At 39.5% G+C, this 17,294-nt stretch overlaps 2 protein-coding genes and 1 non-coding gene across 4 annotated transcripts; 2 read left to right on the top strand and 1 right to left on the bottom strand.

Annotated features, from left to right (window-relative positions):
* Positions 1-356: 356 nt before the first annotated feature.
* TRNAW-CCA (transfer RNA tryptophan (anticodon CCA)) lies at positions 357-428 on the top strand. Its single transcript has one exon. It is a non-coding gene; the product is annotated as a tRNA-Trp (tRNA).
* LOC100249090 (pentatricopeptide repeat-containing protein At4g39620, chloroplastic) lies at positions 409-4,024 on the top strand. The gene is made up of 3 exons (XM_002276504.4): positions 409-932; positions 2,037-3,297; positions 3,683-4,024. The coding sequence occupies exons 1-2, from the start codon at positions 576-578 to the stop codon at positions 3,147-3,149; spliced, it is 1,470 nt and encodes a 489-aa protein (XP_002276540.1). The 5' UTR covers positions 409-575; the 3' UTR covers positions 3,150-3,297; positions 3,683-4,024.
* Positions 4,025-4,444: 420 nt separating this feature from the next.
* Positions 4,445-16,965, bottom strand: LOC100259371 (uncharacterized). Of its 2 annotated transcripts, XM_002280648.4 has the most exons (7): positions 16,738-16,941; positions 15,878-16,125; positions 7,526-7,849; positions 7,388-7,434; positions 6,098-6,160; positions 5,148-5,280; positions 4,445-4,830 (listed from the first exon to the last, which is right to left on the bottom strand). In XM_002280648.4, the coding sequence occupies exons 2-7, from the start codon at positions 16,002-16,004 to the stop codon at positions 4,814-4,816; spliced, it is 711 nt and encodes a 236-aa protein (XP_002280684.1). In that variant the 5' UTR covers positions 16,005-16,125; positions 16,738-16,941; the 3' UTR covers positions 4,445-4,813. The 2 variants fall into 2 exon arrangements, with proteins under 2 accessions (XP_002280684.1, XP_059594687.1); XM_059738704.1 differs by lacking the exons at positions 4,445-4,830; positions 5,148-5,280; positions 6,098-6,160; positions 7,388-7,434; positions 7,526-7,849 and having other exon boundaries at positions 12,638-16,535; positions 16,738-16,965.
* Positions 16,966-17,294: the final 329 nt, after the last annotated feature.

Here is a 17,294-nt window from a genome sequence, read left to right as displayed (position 1 = left end):
TAGAAGATAGTATGGAAAAGAAAAAAATATTAAAGAAAATAATTTTTCATATTTGATTTACATAAAAAAAAATCAAATATAATTAAAATTAATTAATAAAATTATACATTTCTATTAATTCTAATAAAATGATTTTTTAAAATATAAATATAAATTATTAATTTTAAATTTATTGTTTTACTCCCTTTTGTTTTTTTTTTTTTTTTCCTTTCCTTCCATTTTAAATTACCTAATAAAGTTAGATTTTGGGTCCTAGTACCAACCCAACCCACATCCATTGGGCCTAGAAGTAGGCCGGCCCAATTTCAAAATGAAGTTTATTTTATATATAAATCCTTCCAACAAAATGTCACCGTGGATCCGTGGCGCAATGGTAGCGCGTCTGACTCCAGATCAGAAGGTTGCGTGTTCGATTCACGTCGGGTTCAATTCCCCTTTTTTCCCTCCGTTTTCTTTCATTTTCTTTTCCATGCCCTGTTCGATTTCCTCTTTAATTTCCCTAGTCTACCTTTTTATCTTTCTCTACATCAAACTCGATCACATAACCCACTCCAAAAATTTCAGCAAAATCCACAATGCCCTCCATTGTATCCTCCTCCCCATCATCTCTACAGCTCTACTCCTCCTCCACTCTCTCTCCCACATTCACTCTCCCTTCCTCTCGATTTTACAAACCCACCCGCCTCCACCTTCCTCCTCGCCCATCCACCACTGTTGTCTCCTGCGTTTCCACCCGACCCAGGAGAAAACCTGGTCCCAAGCCCGATAAATCGGAGGTGGAGGAGCTCGTTCGGGTGCTCATGAAGAATTTCGGCGGAGAAAGGCCGTTGATTTCCACGCTCAACAAGTATGTGAAGGTTATTAGGACTGAGCACTGTTTTCGTCTGTTTGAAGAGCTTGGGAAGACTGATAAGTGGCTTCAGTGCCTTGAGGTCTGTGTGCTAACTCTCTGTCTCTCCCCCATTTTTTTCTGCATTTTAGTGTTCTGGGTTTCTCAGATTTCTTGTTTTTCTGGTGGGGTTTGTGGCCTTTAGTAGGTTTTTGTTCTTGGGTTTGTTTGCCTTTTCCCTTTGCTTTAATGGATTTGCTTGAGTTATTCAAGCCATTTTGAAACTTATATATTGTTATTGCTATGATCATGTAGATATATACAATTTCACATTGTATAGGAAATGAAATACAGAAGAAAATACAAAGAATTCCAATAGTTCTTCCACAAGCTGTATAATAGAAATCCTTCTCACCTACTATATCGCTCTGAAAACCAGTCAGTGAAAGATCTGAAAAAGGCATGTTTGAGGTTTAAGGAAGATGATTTCTTGCCTTCAAAACCGGTCTAATTTGGAGAAAATGCAATGTAGCCTACGCTCACTTTTTTTCCACATATTATGTGATCGGAAAGTGAGTTGTTTGTGTGAGAACTTTGGCTTTGTCCCTGCTCAATTTCATCTATATTATGTGTTCGATAGTAACAATGCTGCCCCCAAACTTTTCATGCCATTTAACACCACACCCATCTCAGGCTTATATCTAGAGTCAAGACCCCCCCAAACCTAGGTTTAGCATGGGTGTGATGTAGAGAATGCCATGAAAGGTTTGGTCTCCCACCCTGGACACGTATTGTTTTTTAAATGAGATGACCAAAGATTAATTCAATAATTGGATAAAAGCCAAGGGTCATGGAAACATCATGTTGGGGAGGGATTATTGGGGAGCAAAGGAATGATCTGCAGCATCTGCTTTGGTCTCTTCCTATTTCAGACACAATGTTTCTCTTTTGGTGCGGCAGATGGTAATTTTCCTCATTAGTCTCTGTTTTTCTCCTGAATTTGCAGAGTTAGCCCTACTCTGCAATCACTTTTTTAACTACCGTGGGGGCCACTCTCTTCACTTTTGTTGTTATTGGCTGGGACATGCTCACATTGTGTGCATCCTTGGAGTGCTAAGCTGCTTATAACATGAGTCATGTTTGTGTCCATGTTGGCAGCCATTAGATTGAATGAAAAGGTTGCTTCATTTACATGTCCTACATTCAGGTATTCAGATGGATGCAGAAACAGCGCTGGTATATTGCTGATAATGGTGTTTACTCAAAGTTAATATCAGTTATGGGGAAGAAAGGCCAAACCCGGATGGCCATGTGGCTCTTCTCTGAGATGCGTAACAGTGGGTGCCGCCCTGATACTTCTGTTTATAATGCACTCATCACCGCTCACCTCCACTCCCGAGACAAATCCAAGGCATTGATTAAAGCTCTTGGGTACTTCGACAAGATGAAGGGAATGGAACGGTGTAAGCCCAACATTGTTACATACAACATTCTTTTGAGAGCTTTTGCTCAGGCCCAAAATGTAAATCAAGCAAACGCTTTGTTTAAAGAGCTCAATGAGAGCATTGTTTCCCCTGATATCTTTACATTTAATGGTGTAATGGATGCATATGGGAAAAATGGGATGATCAAAGAAATGGAATCTGTTCTTTCCAGGATGAAGAGTAATCAGTGTAAGCCAGACATTATTACTTTCAATGTACTGATTGATTCATATGGCAGGAGGCAAGAATTTGATAAGATGGAACAAGTTTTCAAGAGCTTATTGCGGTCCAAGGAGAAGCCGACACTGCCTACCTTCAATTCAATGATCACAAACTATGGGAAGGCACGGCTTAAAGAGAAAGCAGAGAATGTTTTTAAGAAGATGACTGATATGGGTTATGCCCCAAACTTCATCACATATGAGAGCCTAATCATGATGTACGGGTTTTGTGATTGCATTTCAAGGGCTAGAGAGATATTTGATGAGATGATGGCGTCAAAGAAGGAGATGAAAGTTTCAACTCTAAATGCTATGCTTGAGGTTTACTGCATGAATGGCTTACCCATGGAAGCAGACCTACTTCTTGAGAGGGCACGCAAAAATAGACCGTTTCCAGGTTCCTCCACATATAAACTCCTCTATAAGGCATACACTAAGGCTGACCAGAAGGAGCTTCTAGAGAAACTGCTGAAGTTAATGGACAGTGATGGCATTCTGCCTAATAAGAGGTTCTTCCTGGAGGCTTTGGGAGCCTTTGGGTCTTCGCCAGCAAGTCAAGAGTCTGCTGGCAGCACAACTGGCTTGACAAGGCCACGGAATAGTGCAAAGACATAAATGGAAATAGTTTGCATTTGGTCTACTCTTCTGATCTCTTTCAATTAACTTGATTCAGCACAAAACTGTAGTTGAAATGAAATGCCGACTGATGGGTTCAGCATCAGGTTACTGAGCTTCTGAGCTGGTTTTTTCACTGTTTAATCTGGTATGCTGTTTTGCTTTCCCCTCAAATCCTCTTTATTGTGAATTTTCACTCACTTATTGCTTTTGTCTCTAAACTAAAATTTGTCGGTTTCCAAACTTGCAATGATGTTGTAGCTCATTCACTGCAACCTGAAATTAGATATGTTTCACTTTTGAGGGTATATTTTTTGGAATGGCTTCACCCTAGAAGGCAATTCTTGCCTTTAAAGGCTAAGAAAGCTAAATGCAAGGAGATAGAACTCTCACTGCATGTCTGAACTTATCGTGATTCAGTTTCTACAGTTCCGAAAACACCCCATTTCTGAAACAACCACCAAGCTTGCACAGATTATCTTTAATTCCTCAACCTCTACCTTGTTATCACTGAATGCTTGCTTTTATTACAGGTAGGAGTAAGGCCTTCCGAGATGCTCTGAGCTCGAATTTTCAGGCTACAAAAGACATTGTCTGTATAGGTTGCTGGTTGCTTCATGATTTGCTAAGATCTTTATCAATTGAATGACAGGGTCATGGCAAAGAAAATCCATGGCAGTTGTTGATGTGAATCGTGGAGTAGAGAAAATATTCGGTTATTAGAGCCATTGCTTGCTAATCTTCCTAGTTAGTTCTGTCTTGTTATGCTTGCAAACCCACATTAAGTCAAACAGACGAAGGGTTTTCAATGAAGTTGAATGGTAAGATGCCGATGCATATTTTGTATATGTAATGTGAATTGGAATTTTCACATAGCATGGGGTGTTCTCAAACACTATTCTTTAGAGCATATAAAAATAAATAAAATAAAAATAATCACGTTTTAAAAAACCAATTTAAATAATAATTCAAAAGATGGAGAATGCACAAAAGTTTATAAAACATATTCGATGAATGGCCGAAGAAAATCATTTTTTATCTGTTAGTTTCTAATTAGAATTTTGTTCCTGAAAAATGAGAATTGTTTTTAGGACTATGCTACTTTAGAAATCGTTCCCATGTAAGTTTTGAAGGAGAGAACAACAAATTTTGACTGATGTAAGGTTTTGTAAAAGACTCCCTCGATGTTCAGCAATAGGCTTATCACAATTTACAAGACCCGAGTACCATCTTTTTTAACTCTTCTCAAAGCCAAAACAAAAGCAACGGGGTAATCTAAATGCAAAGGGAATATAAAAAAAAGTCACAGGCTTTCCTCAGATAATGGTCAATATCCATACATACATACAAGCGTCTTTGTCATGGTCATTGAATCGGATGACTAGAACTTGTTTGGAGGCCCAATTTCTCTACAATAACTATAGCACTTACAGCAAGAAAGAGCAAATAATCATACGGATCTTCAGAAATTAGAACCCTAGAGGAACCCTGGAATACAATTTTCTGATAAGAATCCAGTACAAAGCCAATGGTGCGTTAGAAAATGAGCAGAATTTGATGTATTGCAATCACCAGTAGCAACGATGTTATTTTGAACTGCTTTTAGTTGGGCAGTGCAAGAAATTCTTAAACCATATTTGAGTAATCGAACGATTTGTAGCCAGTCAACCCTCTTCCGACTCTGCATTTAAGCTTACATATTAGAAGAAAACCAAGACAAAGATTATTGGTGTTTCAAGGATGCATACCCTTGGGGTGCGTTTGATATTTAGGAATAGAAATAGAACGAAGGTGAATCAAAATCTTGACAAGAATGAGATTTGATTTTTATAACCATGAATTTTTTATTCCTATTTCCATTATAAATAATAAACCAAACACATTAATGAATGAATAGGAATGAAATTGATTTCTCATTCCCATTCTCTATTTTTGGTTGTATGACGGATGTACTTGAAATGGTAAGTATGCCCCTCGGTGACCAAAGATATTGCTTACCATGTATTGCTTCCATGTTATCTTCCTTGTAGAGACCAAGAGGAGAGCCATGGACTGAGAGAAGCATCTCACCATGCTTAGGCAGCCTTAGGGTTTTGGGTGTCATTCCAACTGACAACCTATGGCTACTCACCTGCAATAATTATTAGAGTTATTAAAGTCACTTCCAGCATTTTCATACACTAACAAAAAGAAGACTTCTCAGAAACCAGAGAAATCATCAGCCAATATGTTCCACTGAAGCTATACAACAAATAACTAGGAGAAACTGTATTATTATGTTGGACAGGATTAATGTCTGTGATGCACAAATTTCCTAAGGCTATATTTGATTCATGGAAAGTGCTAAGCAATGAATTTGGATACCATGGAAAAAGGCTAAGGAGAGAAAAACATGTTAAAGAAAAGAGGGAGGAATATACAAAAAGGCCTTCCTTTGTATTTTCTTTGAAAAAATGTCGGGAAAATATGGGGAAAGTGCATTCTTCATAAATTTATTTTTTTCCCATGGATAATCAAACAAGAGAAAAATTTTACAATTTTTTCATATCTTTTTCTTTCTTTCTCTTGTTCCTCTCTATCTTCTTTCCTTTGAACTTTTTAAAACCAAACATAGCCAAGATTCTATTCTTTATTCTTGTTACATCAGATTACATTCACTATTTATTACCACACATCTTTCTGTTATTTTCCTAAAATTGAATATTTTGAGAAATCATAACTTATAAAAAAAATACCTTAATTTGATTATGAAAGCATACTGGCATAAACTTTGGCACACTGGAAAGCAGGCAACAGGCATACAACAGGCAATCCCAGAACTGACTTCTAGTCATATTAGATAGCTCATTAAGGGTATTATGAATTTCATCTGACCATGGACACATCATCCCCCAATACTAAACAGATGAAAAAAAAGGACATGCTGAAATGATTAAGAAGCTACAAACCCCAGGAGTTTGGAAAGCATCTTGCAATCCCATCATCTGAGTTTCGGATGGCTCCTCCAAGACCTATTAACAGATTCAACACAAATTAAGATATCAGAAAATTATATTTTTTTTAATATCAATAGGATGTTTGGGTTGCACATTTAAATACATCGTTTCTCTCTTTAACATTAAAAGTGTGTTTTAGTTAAGTAAATAGAGACAAAGGCATGCTTAATTGGTTGGATATAGCATGGGACAAGATAAAAGATAAAATATATGTTAGGTTGACAATGGCATAGGATTAGTTATCTTATTACTTATTATGTGTCATGTTTAACGAAACATGAGATAGGATAAGTAGTATAATATATTATCCAACCTCTTTTTATATTCATTTTACATATGATATGATAATTCTAAGTTAAGATATGAGAAATGTATATCCCAAAGGTCATAAATTTATTCTTCTCTTTCATTTTCTTCAGTTTTTTTTTCAATTTTTTATATTACTCATTTTTCAAAACAACAAAAAATTGATTGAAAATTTAAAATTATAGTTCGAAAAAGAAAATAGTTAAAAAAAAATTAAAATACAATATAAAATAATACTAGCATTATTCAATATAATATTATATACATACATATATACACACACATAATGCTATCATATATCTAACAACATAATTTTTTATATATCTAACATCTAATAGTATAATATAATAATTTCTATTTTTTTTAAAAAAAATATTTTAATCATGAATTTTATTAAACAAAAAAAAATTACTTACTGAATTATTAGTTGTAGAACAATTTCCAAATAATACTAAATATAAGAGAGATTTTATAATTTTTTTATTGCAAATATCGAATATTGAAGCACAACATGTTTTCCATTTCATTTTTATTTCCTCATATAAACCAAATATAAACATGGTAAAACATATCTCATTGAATATAATATCCAACAATACACATCCTGTTGAAAATGATATTCTAGGATAAACATATCATATCCTATCTTATTCTGTCAGCCAAATGTGCCAAAATGTATTTTAAGTACTCAAAAAACATATTTCAATGTTCACAATAGAGAATATAAAAATCATAACTTCCTTTCCTATTAAACCCAAAGGGAAGACTGATTACCATGAAATATGCCAGCCATCAATTTGCTCTTCTTCAACCAAACAACACTCGAAAAGAAAACATATACTGATAGGAAAATTTGCCTCACAATACCAAAGAAAAAAGCACATCCAAACACCATTTAGAGGAAATAAATGTAATAAAAAACACAGGAGAACATACAAAGTCTCGGATCTGCAGATTATCAGCACCTAGAAGGCTCGTTTTCACTGCCATCATTCAAACAACTTGTGTGAGATACAATTATTGCAAGACATTCAAATTGCATGTCTTCTATACACTAGAGAAGTTCATAAATACCTGCTTTGCTTGAAAATTCAAAGCCACCAAAAGATGGCACTGCAGCAGAGCAATCAGGATAAGCTATGGACATCTGATGCAAAAGAGCAACATGCATGTTTTCTCCACCAGCATTTCTCATTGCTTCATCCTTCCATTGCACTTCAAATTGTCCTTTCCCATTTCGTACTACTTCCAGATTTGGAAGGTTTTCCTTAAAAAATTCAACAACAGGAGTCCGTAGCTGTTCCTTTTTGAAGTATGAACGGAGCAAACGCAACCTTGTCCGCAAATGTTCAGACTCCACATCACGAATAGCCCTAATGGCAGCACTTTGACGTTCAACTGTGGAAACAATAAAGAATCTTTTACCCAAAAAGAAAAAGGGAGAATAAGAATCACTTGTGTTAATATCTTGATGAAAAGATAGCAGGGTTATACCATAAAAGAAGTGGATAAAGAAAAAAGGCACACACATAGAGCAAGGGGAGGCAGGGTTCTTATAAACCAACTATTGTAAGCCAATGACACAATGATCTTTTGCAGCACTGAGAGGGACCAACTAAGGTCTTGTAATTGCATTACTACGCCATGCAACAAGATGATATCATATCGTTAGGGATGAAGTAACTTGAAAAGTGAGTTGATGCCACTTGAGAGAACAACTTTAGTCTGTTCAGTTCTACGCTCCAAACTTGGAATGCTTGGTCAGCATTCTTCCTTCTAGTCACGTGGTTTGCCTTTGGGACCTACTTTAAAGCTAAGTTGAAAAGAGCTGTTACAAAACAGTTCAAGGGAATATTATTGAGGCAAGAGAAAGCATGCTTGCACAAAGGAGAGAGACTAACTTCTGCAGCACTTTATCCAGCCTCACAATCTATCTTGTCTCAATCTTTACCATTCCATTTTTAGTTTCAGAAATATCAAATAATTACAGAGATTATAATTAGAGGCTGGAACAACTCATATATTTTCGACTTGATTGGAGTTGTGTGTATTATTCTCCCTTCCTTTTTGGGTGGGGTATGGATGGGCAAATAAAAGAAGCCTAGAAAAAATAGAAGCAATAATCAAATATAAAGGGAGTTGTGCATAGAGCACTCTAACCAGTCACTGAAAGAGATGTTTCTTAGGACTCTTTTTGGGTGGTCTAGATTTCTGTTAGGGAATCTCAATCTCTCTTTTTTAGATTTTATTGATGGCTCAGGAAGGTGCTATAAAAGTTAATCAAATTTGGTCAGAATTAGGTAGATTCTTTATTAGATTTTAACAAAGATCTAGGCTTTTTTTTTGTACAATCTGGTAGTAGGGTCACTTTGGTGTGGTAATTTTTTTTTTTTTTTTTGATAAGTAAACAAGATATGCATTAGAAAAGGCTAAACGCCACAAAGCATACAGGGAGTATACAAGACGGCTACAGCCTCAAAAAGAGAAAAAGGACCAAAAAGAACTACCTCCCCTCAAGTGGAAGCTATCCACTCCAAGAAACCTATAAGGAAGAAAGACTCCTCTCCTAAATACACTTTGGCCCAATTCCATAAATTACAAACAAAAGAATTCTTTAATCTTTGAATATTCACTGCACCCCCCCCCCCTAAAGGCTAACCTATTCCTCTCCTTCCAGACCATCCAAAAAATACACAACGGAATGGATTTCCAAATCTTTTTCCTTTTCTTCCCTACAAATAAACCCCTCCAGGAGATTAAAGCCTCCTTTACAGTTTCTGGGAGGACCCACTTAATACCTATCAACCCAAAAATAATATCCCATAGGGCTCTAGTCACTATACAGTGTAAAAGAATATGATTTACATTCTCTTCTTCACAACCACACAAAAAACAACAATTTGGGAGTTGCACCCCTCTTATCTGGAGTCTATCCAGAGTGAGTACCTTCCCCCATGTAGCCTCCCAAGCAAAAAAGCAGACTTTAGTTGGCACCCTATCCACCCATATTCTCCTTGCGGGAAACACTGTGGCATTAGGCTTGACCAGCAGCCTGTAAGCATCTTTAACCCTGAAAATACCATTTCTTCCTTGCCTCCATTTAACTGAGTCATCCTCCAGGGAAGGCCTATGACCCCTCAAAGTATGGAGCAAATCACCAACCATATCCATCTCCCAGTCATTGAAGTCCCTCACAAAAACAAGGTTCCAATCTCCTTGGCCCGAATGTTGGTCCCACATCTCCTCAATCATGGCGTCTCTATGCACGGCAAAGACAAAAAGGTGGTTGAAGCATTGGGACAACGGAGTGTCAGTGCACCAACTATCTTTTCAAAATTTAATTTTGGAACCCTTCCCAACTAGAAAAGCCAAATTTTCCCAGCACCATTCAGATTCTTTCATAATCTCCTTCCAGACCCCTACTCCAGCCGCCCCACCAGCCTTCTTAGACCTCCAACCATATTCCTCTTGCCCATATTTCGTAGAAATCACTTGTTTCCAAAGGTTATCCTTTTCACACGCAAACCTCCAAGTCCACTTGCCCAGCAAGGCTCTATTCAGAGTGGCTATTCTTCTTAATCCTAGCCCTCCATTGAGTTTTTCTGTACAGACCACATCCCATTTAACTAGATGAACTTTTCCCTCCAAGTTTCCACCCCCCCATAGGAAATCTCTTTGGGTTTTCTCCACTCTTTTAGCAACGGACTTGGGCATACGGAATATAGACATTTGGTAAATTGGCATACTAGCCAAGGTACTTTTTATAAGAGTGATCCTCCCCCCTTTGGAGATGTACTGTCTTTTCCAAAGCGCAAGTCTCCTCCTGCCTCTCTTCCACTCCATCCCACATAGAAGAAGCCCTATTGGGGACCCCTAAAGGGAGACCCAAATATTGGGAGGGCAGAGCCCCCACCCTGCACCCTAGCTCAGCTGCCAACTCAAAAATCTCCTCCACTTCTCCAACTGGAATGATTTCACTTTTGGCTAGATTAATTCGAAGACCCGAAGCCGCTTCAAACCAAAAGAGAATCCAGCTTAGATGAGAGACTTGACCTTTGTTCGCCTCACAAAACACAATTGTGTCATCAACAAAAAATAGGTGGGAGATATTCAATGAAGTACTACTACCACCCCGAATGTTGCACCCTGAAAGATATCCCCCCTCCACCGCTCTCCTGATAAGAACGTCCAGAATCTCCATTCCCATAACAAAGAGATAAGGGGATAGAGGATCCCCTTGACAAAGCCCTCTAGTGCTAGGGAAAAACCCAGTTGGCACTCCATTAACAAGAATAGAGAATTTAGCACAAGACACACAACTCCACATCCATCCCACTCACTTGGTCCCAAAGCCCATTTTTTGAAGGACCTTCATTAAGAAGTTCCAATTGATGTTGTCATAAGCTTTTTCTATATCCAATTTGCAAATAAGGCCCTTTTCTTTTCTCTTCTGCCACGAATCTATCACCTCATTAGCAATTAAGGACGCATCCAGAATTTGTCTTCCCATTACAAAGGCATTCTGAGCAATAGAGACCACCTTACCAATTACTTTTTTGAGCCTATTAGCTAAGACTTTAGCCAAAAGTTTATAGAGACCCCCCAACAAACTGATAGGTCTAAAGTCTCCCAGATCCTCCGCCCCGCTTTTCTTAAGTATCAACACCAAAAAAGTATTGTTGAGGCTCCTAACAAAGGAATTATGCTCATGAAATTCTTTAAACATCTCCATGATCTCCTCTTTGGTAAAGTCCCATGCGTTTTGCCAGAAGGCTACAGTAAAACCATCCGAGCCAGGGGCTTTATCCCCATTCATCTCCATCAACGCCGAGTGAATCTCAATCTCTGCAAATGGTATTTCCAGACTCTCTGCTTCTTGCTGGCTGATACAACCCACCTGAATATTACCAATATCCGCCTGCCAAACCATATCTTCAGAAAGCATCTGCTGAAACGAATTCACAATTCCTTCTCTCACCTCTTGCTCCTCTACCAGCCACTCCCCATTAACCTTAATTCTGCCCATAGCATTGTTTCTTCGGTGAGCACTTACCATTCTATGGAAGAACCCTGTGTTTCTATCCCCCTCCCCTAACCAAATCTCCCTTGAGTGCTGTCTCCAATGGGCTTCCTCCAACAGGACCCATTTCTTAAAGGAGTCTTTAGCTTCCTTTTTTAAATCAGTTTCCTCCACAGTCAAATTTCTCTCACTTTCCACTCGATCCCAAAAGTCTACTTGTTCTAAGGCTGAAGCTTTATTGGTTTCCAGCCTCCCAAAAACCTCTTTGTTCCAAACTTTCAGTTTCTTTTTAATTTCCTTCATTTTAACAGTCAATCTGTAGCTAGCGCTGCCCCTGACTTCAATCCCCTGCCACCATGTTCTCACAATGTCTTGAAACCCCTCAACCTTCAGCCACATATTTTCGAATCTAAACGGGGTTGGGCCTCTTCTAATTCCACCCCCCTCTAACACGATTGGGAAATGATCAGAAATTGGCCGAGACAACCTGATCTGAGTGACTCCACTAAACAGATCTAACCAGCTAGGGGAAACTAAAAATTTGTCTAGTCTTGCCCATGCCTGATTGTTAAGCCCCCCATTCTAGGTGAACTCTTCCCCCTGAAGAGGCAGGTCCACCAGCTCTAAATCATCCACAGTCTCTGCAAATCTCCTCATGGCTGAACTGATTCTTCTTTGGCTGCTCCTTTCTTGTTGAAACAGAATGATATTGAAATCCCCACCAAACACCAGGGATCATCCCAAAGGCCTCTTATCGCCTCAAATTCCTCCCACATACCCTCCCTTTCCACTTTAGTAAAAGGACCATACACTCCCGTAAAAACCCAAGTAGCCCCATTTTCTATAGTCTTGAATCTACAAGACAAAGTGAAATGACCCTCCTCCCAATCCAAAATATCCAAGACCCTCTTGTCCCAGCATATCAAAATGCCACCCGCAGCCCCCTCCGCATTTAGGGCTCTCCAATCTATAAATCTCCCCGTGCCCAGACTTCTCACAATACCCTCCGACATCTCCTGAATCTTGGTTTCCTGAATACACATTAGATCCACCCTCTGGATCCTTATATTGTTCTTAATAATTTTCCTCTTAGAGCTGTCATTAGCTCCCCTCACATTCCAACTTATAATCTTCAGCTTCATTGGGCAACTATCAACTGATTCCCTTTGCCCTATGAGGGACCTTTCTGCTTATTCCCTCCCTCATAATTAACAGAGCATTCCAGCCTCTTTAGTTCCCTTTCAAATTTGGTCTTCTCCAGGAGTTCTTTGTTGTGAATCTTTTCCCTCCTCTTTCTGATTTTAGTCAGAAAATTCAATATCTCCCTTTCTAGCCCCTCCGTAGAGAAACCTAGAAATTGGCTAAATTTTGCTAAGCTACACTCCTCCCATAGTTCCTCTTTCTCATTTTCGGTGTCTTGAGATCCTGAGGCACCAGCATTCCCCTCCTTGCCCCTAACCTTGTCTCTGTTTTTGTTGGCCTCTCCCAACTTCCAGGATCCATACTCATTCTCAACATTCCCCTCATAGATTGTTAACCAAGTTGACTTGTCCCCCCATAATTCCTCCTCTATTCCCCCTGGGCGATCGAAAGACTCCCCCTCTGGAGCCCGATCAGAATTAGAAGAGAGAGAAAGAAATGTCTCCATAACCCGATTTCCTTTAGGATGGGAATGCAAGACATACCTCTTATCTTCTTCTTCAAGCGCACGGTCAGTCATGGAGAAGCCATCATCCCTCTGTTCCCTTCTAATCTCCTCTGGCACCCAGCTCGTCAAAGGATCCTCTGGAGTGGGTCTTTTTCTGGAGATAAAACGGCCCAAGAAACCAGCCTTCTCTTGGGTAGCAATTGGGCCATCCCTTTCCAAACCTTCCATCTCCACAAAAGAATGGCAGCCCAGTTCAACAGCCCAATTACTAGACGATGGGCCTGCCTCTAATTCACCAACCACCTTTGTTTTATCTTTTAACTTTCGGCCCAAAGGCCCCCCACCATCCTTCTCCTGCTCTTTAAAGCCCATAGTTGGGCCATATGAGGACGACCCAGCCATTTTTCCATCAGAATAGGCCCAGTCCCGGGGCATCGGGCCATGGATCTGGTTCCCAGGCTCTAAGCCCGGCCCATTCTCCTGCAGAAACCTCCCATCATCTGGCAGGTGCAGTCCCTCGGTTCTCGCTTCTATCAGTTCCTTCCCCACGCGCTTCTCCGTGCGTGAGTACGTGTCACCCCTGACCTCGATTCTCCTTCTGATTTCCGCCTCAGAGAAAATCCGTCTCACCACCGGCCTAATCTCCCACCACAGCGCCAAAGTGTAAATCTCCTCCTTTACCTCAATTTCAAGCATACTCGGTCTAAATTCACCTCTTATTTTGACCAGTATCCTAGCCCATTGAATCTCCCCCATCGACCTTGTCCGCTCGTCAATTTCAACAAATCCCCCACATGCCTCCCCTATTTTCTTCACAATCATCGGGCTCCATAACAAAATTGGCAGACCGAAAATTTTAACCCATGCTTCCTGTACCATCTCCTCCTCTACCCAACAACCCGTCTTTGGGTTCCAGAGATCCAACCCTAAATGGACTCCTCCCATCACTCTGCTCCTCGATGAGACCACACAGTGAGCCTCTCTTATATCTTCAAACTCCAACAAAGCCCTACCTCGTTCCAACTTGGCCAGCCCTAGTTTGCCTTTTAAGTCCCAAGAACTCGCCCAAAGACTTCCCAGCCTCTCCAAATCTTTTTCTTCCTTTTTGTTGGACTTCCAGCTCGCGACGAGACAGTGTTCCAATTTCTGTAAGTTTCCAACCATCTCCTCCCTCGAGACCTTCATCTTGATTGCAGTTGTGCCTTTTCGATTTGTACTCATGACTGCTTCTGCGTATGATTTCGCCGGAGTAGTTTTTCCGTTGGCCCTTACTTCCTGCAACTCCATTCTTCTACCAGCCAGCTCTTCCATTTGGCGAATCATCTCCGCCATAGCCGTCCATCCTCTTTTGTTCCTCCTACCTCTCGGTAAGAAGATGCAGAAAATTTTTCGTTCCAGATCCACAACCCCCAACCTTAAAAAGCCACCCGCTCTATTGAAACCCCGAGCCAAAGTGAACCGCTTGCCTCTTTCTCTCCACTCCTTTTCCCATCTCCCTTCTTTTTCATCTCGTATACAATGGATTAGCCCCTCCTTGAAAAGCCCTAAGCTTTCCAGCCCTAATCGAACCCATGTCGAGACCCCCCGCTTCTTCTCCACGATGAGAATCTGACATCTTCCTTTCCTTTCATCCAGGGCAAGCTCGAAAGTCTTGGATTCCACCGTGAAGCTTCGCTTTCGACTCGCCTCGCCGGTCTCATCGTCGTCGTCGTCGCACGCGCTTTCACTCTCCCTCACGCCCCCTCTCTCTCTCTTGCCCTCTCTCTCACTCTCTCCCATCGTTTTTTTTTTAAAAAAAGAAGACTTTGGTGTGGTAATTAGCCTCTATATATGTTTTTCTACAGCATCACATTGAGAAGGAAGCTACAAGCTTTAGTGGGAGAAGATGGATTCAAGCCTGAGGTCTGGGAGAAAAAATACAACATTGAAACAGAAGCCATTACTACTTCAGGGATCAAAGATGGAACCGTCCCTCACCCACCCAAATCCCCTGCCACCTAAGTTATGCCTCAAGGGCAGATGGCTTGTTGTGAAAATATAATAGGGTTTTGAGGTTTTAAGCAAAAAGCCTTTTTGCACCTTTTCAATTGGAGAAAATGGTTTCACCTTGAAAGAAGATTTGGAGCACAGCCTACCAATTCAAAAGTAGCTTTTCTTTGCCTGGTTAGCAACTCAAACATATTTTAACTAGTGATGACTCAGAAACAAAGGTCAGTTTATGTCAAAGCACCATATGTGGTAGGGAAGACACAAATCAGTCATCTGCTACAATTTGGTAGCCCAAGAGCTATGGTGTTTACTAATTGCTTTCCACTCTAGTTAGGTTGTTGGTCAAAACTGTCCACCGCAGAATTTGAGTTGGTCACACAAGTACTAGCATATTGTAGGAGCCTCCTTAACTGAAACTAAGTCCCTTTGTCCTTTAGTTGATTTTAATGAGCATAATCACTAGCACAGAGTTCACTTCTCTTAAACTGTAGATGTTATGGAAAATAATTGCTTGCATAGACATTCATGAAAGGACAATTATCAGAGGATATCTGTCTTCACTGTTTTTATTTTTTGTACAGTTTTTTCTTCTCTCCAGTTTGGCTAACTTGCTTATTCATGGGGTTTAACCACTTAACCCTGCGTTTTTTGGATTTCAATATACTCACAATTGCTCAAAAAATAATAACAAATAAAAAGAACATGGAGGTATATGCTAAACAAGCTTGTGAACAAAAGAAAAGAAGAACAAACAGATATGAAAACATACCTTCTTGGTCAATCAATGAGTCTTTTCTCTTTTCAAGTTGGGGTTCCTTTGCATTAGCATCATTTATGTTGCTCTGAGATGATGCGGCAGACTGCTTTACAGTCTTCTTAACCCTTCGTTTTGCCATTTAAAATGACAAATGTTGCATCATGAAATCCTAACCCAGACTGCTACTGTTAGATGGAATTTCTCTTTGTAAAAGAGACATGCAATAAAAAGACATCCACTGATGAGCCTTAGCTTAACACCTGAAGCAACATACACATTTAAAAGTGTGAAAGAGATTCACATTGATGCCAAAAGAAATATCAGTTTAATCTATCAAATTGTTAGATCTCAAAAGAAATAAATGTATACTGTGGAAGAATTTCAGAAAAAATATATAGAAACCTCAAGAAACAGCAATTTCTATGCAAAAATTGAACAAAATAATTTCAGAAAACATTTTGCTGAAAGTTGAAAAAGAAATTCGAAAATTCAACTTCACGGTTTGGAGAGCTTCTTCACGGTTCAGGTGAATGATTCACAAGATTTTTTTGTCAAAATAGAAGCTTTGAACATCAATAAAAAGAGAATCCCCACAGAGTACGGCTCACAAACTTCCCTCGGAAAATGAGAGATCTCCTTCTTCTCGACAAATAGAGGCTAGGGTTCAAGCCTAAAACAACATAAAGAACAAAATGCAATGTCTCATTTTCTTCTCTTTCCCTCAGTTTTCTCTGGAGCAGACAGAACCTCAAACAAAACCCTAATTCAAAAACTGTAAAGAAAAAAATACATCCGCCGCCCAAAAAAACACATACAACTAAAATCAATAGATTCAGAGCAGAAAAACAACTAAAATTTAGAGGATCACCCACGTTTCTAGAAGTACCGGTCCAATGCCGCCGTCGCCGGAGTTGGCTCTAGGTCGCCTGAGATTACTCGGATGAGATGAGATGCGCTGCTATATGCTTTCAAGTCCAAGTGAAAGCAGCTCGTTAGAATTTCAATTTGAAATTGTTCTTGTGCGTATTCACGATGAACTAAAAACGCAGCGTTTTGAGGGGAGAAAGAAACGGTGAAACGTGGGCATTACGGGCCAATGTTCTGGGCCGGTACGTCCCACTTAAAAATCAGGCCGGGCCGGGCCTGCCTATGGCCCTATACAAACCAAATAATAGGCCCGCGGGCCAATCATGCTGATGGGTCGTGTTGACGGCCATGCCGACGGCCCACGACCCATGGATGACTCACTTTGTTAAGAATTTTAATTTAATTTATAAGTCATTTTTTCTTTTTCTTTTTAGTATTAATGAAATTTCTTTTGTTACTTAAACATCTCTAATAATTGTACTTTTTTTATTTTTTTATTTATATTTATCATGTTTATAATTGCAAAATCTATAAAAATGTTAATTTTTTATTTTTAAAAATA

Source organism: Vitis vinifera, chromosome 7, assembly GCF_030704535.1.
Source record: "Vitis vinifera cultivar Pinot Noir 40024 chromosome 7, ASM3070453v1".
Lineage (NCBI taxonomy): Eukaryota > Viridiplantae > Streptophyta > Magnoliopsida > Vitales > Vitaceae > Vitis > Vitis vinifera.
This window is presented reverse-complemented; position numbering and strand designations above follow the sequence as displayed.